General features: G+C 33.8%; 1 protein-coding gene across 1 annotated transcript; it reads left to right on the top strand.

The window, feature by feature from the left end:
* The first annotated feature begins 278 nt into the window (after positions 1–278).
* On the top strand, positions 279–1,277 carry LOC143602939 (uncharacterized). The gene has a single exon (XM_077079895.1). It carries the CDS (start codon positions 279–281, stop codon positions 1,275–1,277), a length of 999 nt encoding a protein of 332 aa, XP_076936010.1.
* The last annotated feature ends 505 nt before the right edge of the window (positions 1,278–1,782 follow it).

Here is a 1,782-nt window from a genome sequence, read left to right as displayed (position 1 = left end):
AAATCCTTAATAATGAAAATAACTTACAAATGACTCGCGTTATTTGCATGTGCATTACAACATGAAAAAAGAAAAAGATCAAACACAACTATATATGATATATCATACAAGAATCTTTATACTTGATAGTGCATTAGACTAAATAAAAGAAAATAACAATGTGGCACATGTGGAAATATGATGAAAAAGAAGGGTATATTGGTAATTTACCAAGTCGATATACCTCTTGGATACTTATTAAAGACCTCTTGGATACATAATTTTTTCAGCCAAAATAAATGGATAGAGAACAAGAAGATATGCAATTTCTAGGCCTCTTTGCCATCTTAAAAGAAAGCTACAAAATCATCAAATCATGCAGAAAAATCTTTTGGCAAATTAAACTCACACCTATCCTTCCTCTAACCTTCATCTTCCTAGCACATCTTGAGATCTCGAATTTATTATTTGAAGAAATTTATCGTACTGAATCCGAAAAGGTATCCACACGTCCCGGTACAAAAAGATACATCAATCTTTCTAACACACTTTCATCTGAATGGATCAAGTTTTGTCTCTTCAAGTTTGCTTACTTCACTATACTTTTCATTTTATCCCTTTTGTCAACAGCTGCAGTCGTCTACACAGTTGCATCTATCTACACTCGACTTGAGCTGACTTTCAAGAAAGTCATGAGCGTCGTCCCAAAAGTTTGGATAAGGCTCATGATCACTTTCTCGTATATGCTTTCGGCCTTCTTTGTTTACAACATATTATTTTTATTGGTCGTACAGTTTTCTTTAGGGGTTTTGCCTGATAACGTGTTTGTGGGCTTCCTTTTTAATGTGGTCTTGGTCGTGTATGTGATGGGGTTTGTTTACATGACCGTGGTTTGGCAACTAGCAAGCGTGGTCTCAGTTCTAGAGAGCGGTTATGGGATTAAAGCAATGACAAAAAGTATATATTTGATTAAGGGAAACCGTTCAGTTGCTATTACGATTTCCTTTATGTTGAATATGTCGTTTGTATTCTTACAATACGCATTCGAATTGTTAGTCGTGGAAGGGGGCTCGTTGGAGGCATGGAAGAGAGTCGTGTTGGGTGTTGTGTGTCTCGTAAATCTTTTGACATTGTTTCTTTACGGGCTTGTGATACAAACAATACTCTATCTCGTTTGCAAATCTTACCATCACGAAAACATCGATAAAGGAGATTTGTCGGATCATCTTGAAAGTTATCTTGGAGATTACGAACCTTTGATCGAAAAAGATGTTCAACTAGAACAATATCGTGTCTGAATAGTTCAATATGCAAATGTTCTCCTGTTGTTGAATGCAATAAAATACTTACGTTACCAAATATGTTAAGATATTATAAGATTATACAAGTACATTATTATTATTATTATTATTATTATTATTATTATTATTATTATTATTATTAGTATTAGTATTAGTACTATTATTATTATTATTTATGTCTAACGGTTTGGTTAGCCATCATTATCTACATTTGGCCTTTGTTAAATTAGATCGGTTACGTATAAACTGAGTTTATGCACGAAAAACCTAACCTCACTTTATTGATATATAACTGACTTGGTTATACTACATTGGCATTAGGTCATGCGTAGTGGTGAACGAGAAATACTTGATATGACGGGTGAAAAAAAAACAGACTGGAACACCGTTCCCGGATCAGGTGTATTTTTTTCTCCAATTCGATGAATATTCATCGTGTTTGCTACTTGAAGATCGCTTTTGCTTGAAATATGGTGAATATTTATCTTTTGGATCAAATTGG

This window comes from Bidens hawaiensis, unplaced genomic scaffold (assembly GCF_021521415.1).
Source record: "Bidens hawaiensis isolate Kalapana, Puna unplaced genomic scaffold, B.hawaiensis_p1.1 tig00060148_1, whole genome shotgun sequence".
NCBI lineage: Eukaryota > Viridiplantae > Streptophyta > Magnoliopsida > Asterales > Asteraceae > Bidens > Bidens hawaiensis.
This window is presented reverse-complemented; position numbering and strand designations above follow the sequence as displayed.

Bases quoted from the DNA above. Each gene is read 5' to 3' on its own strand.
- LOC143602939 (XM_077079895.1), top strand. From the start codon at position 279: ATGGATAGAGAACAAGAAGATATGCAATTTCTAGGCCTCTTTGCCATC.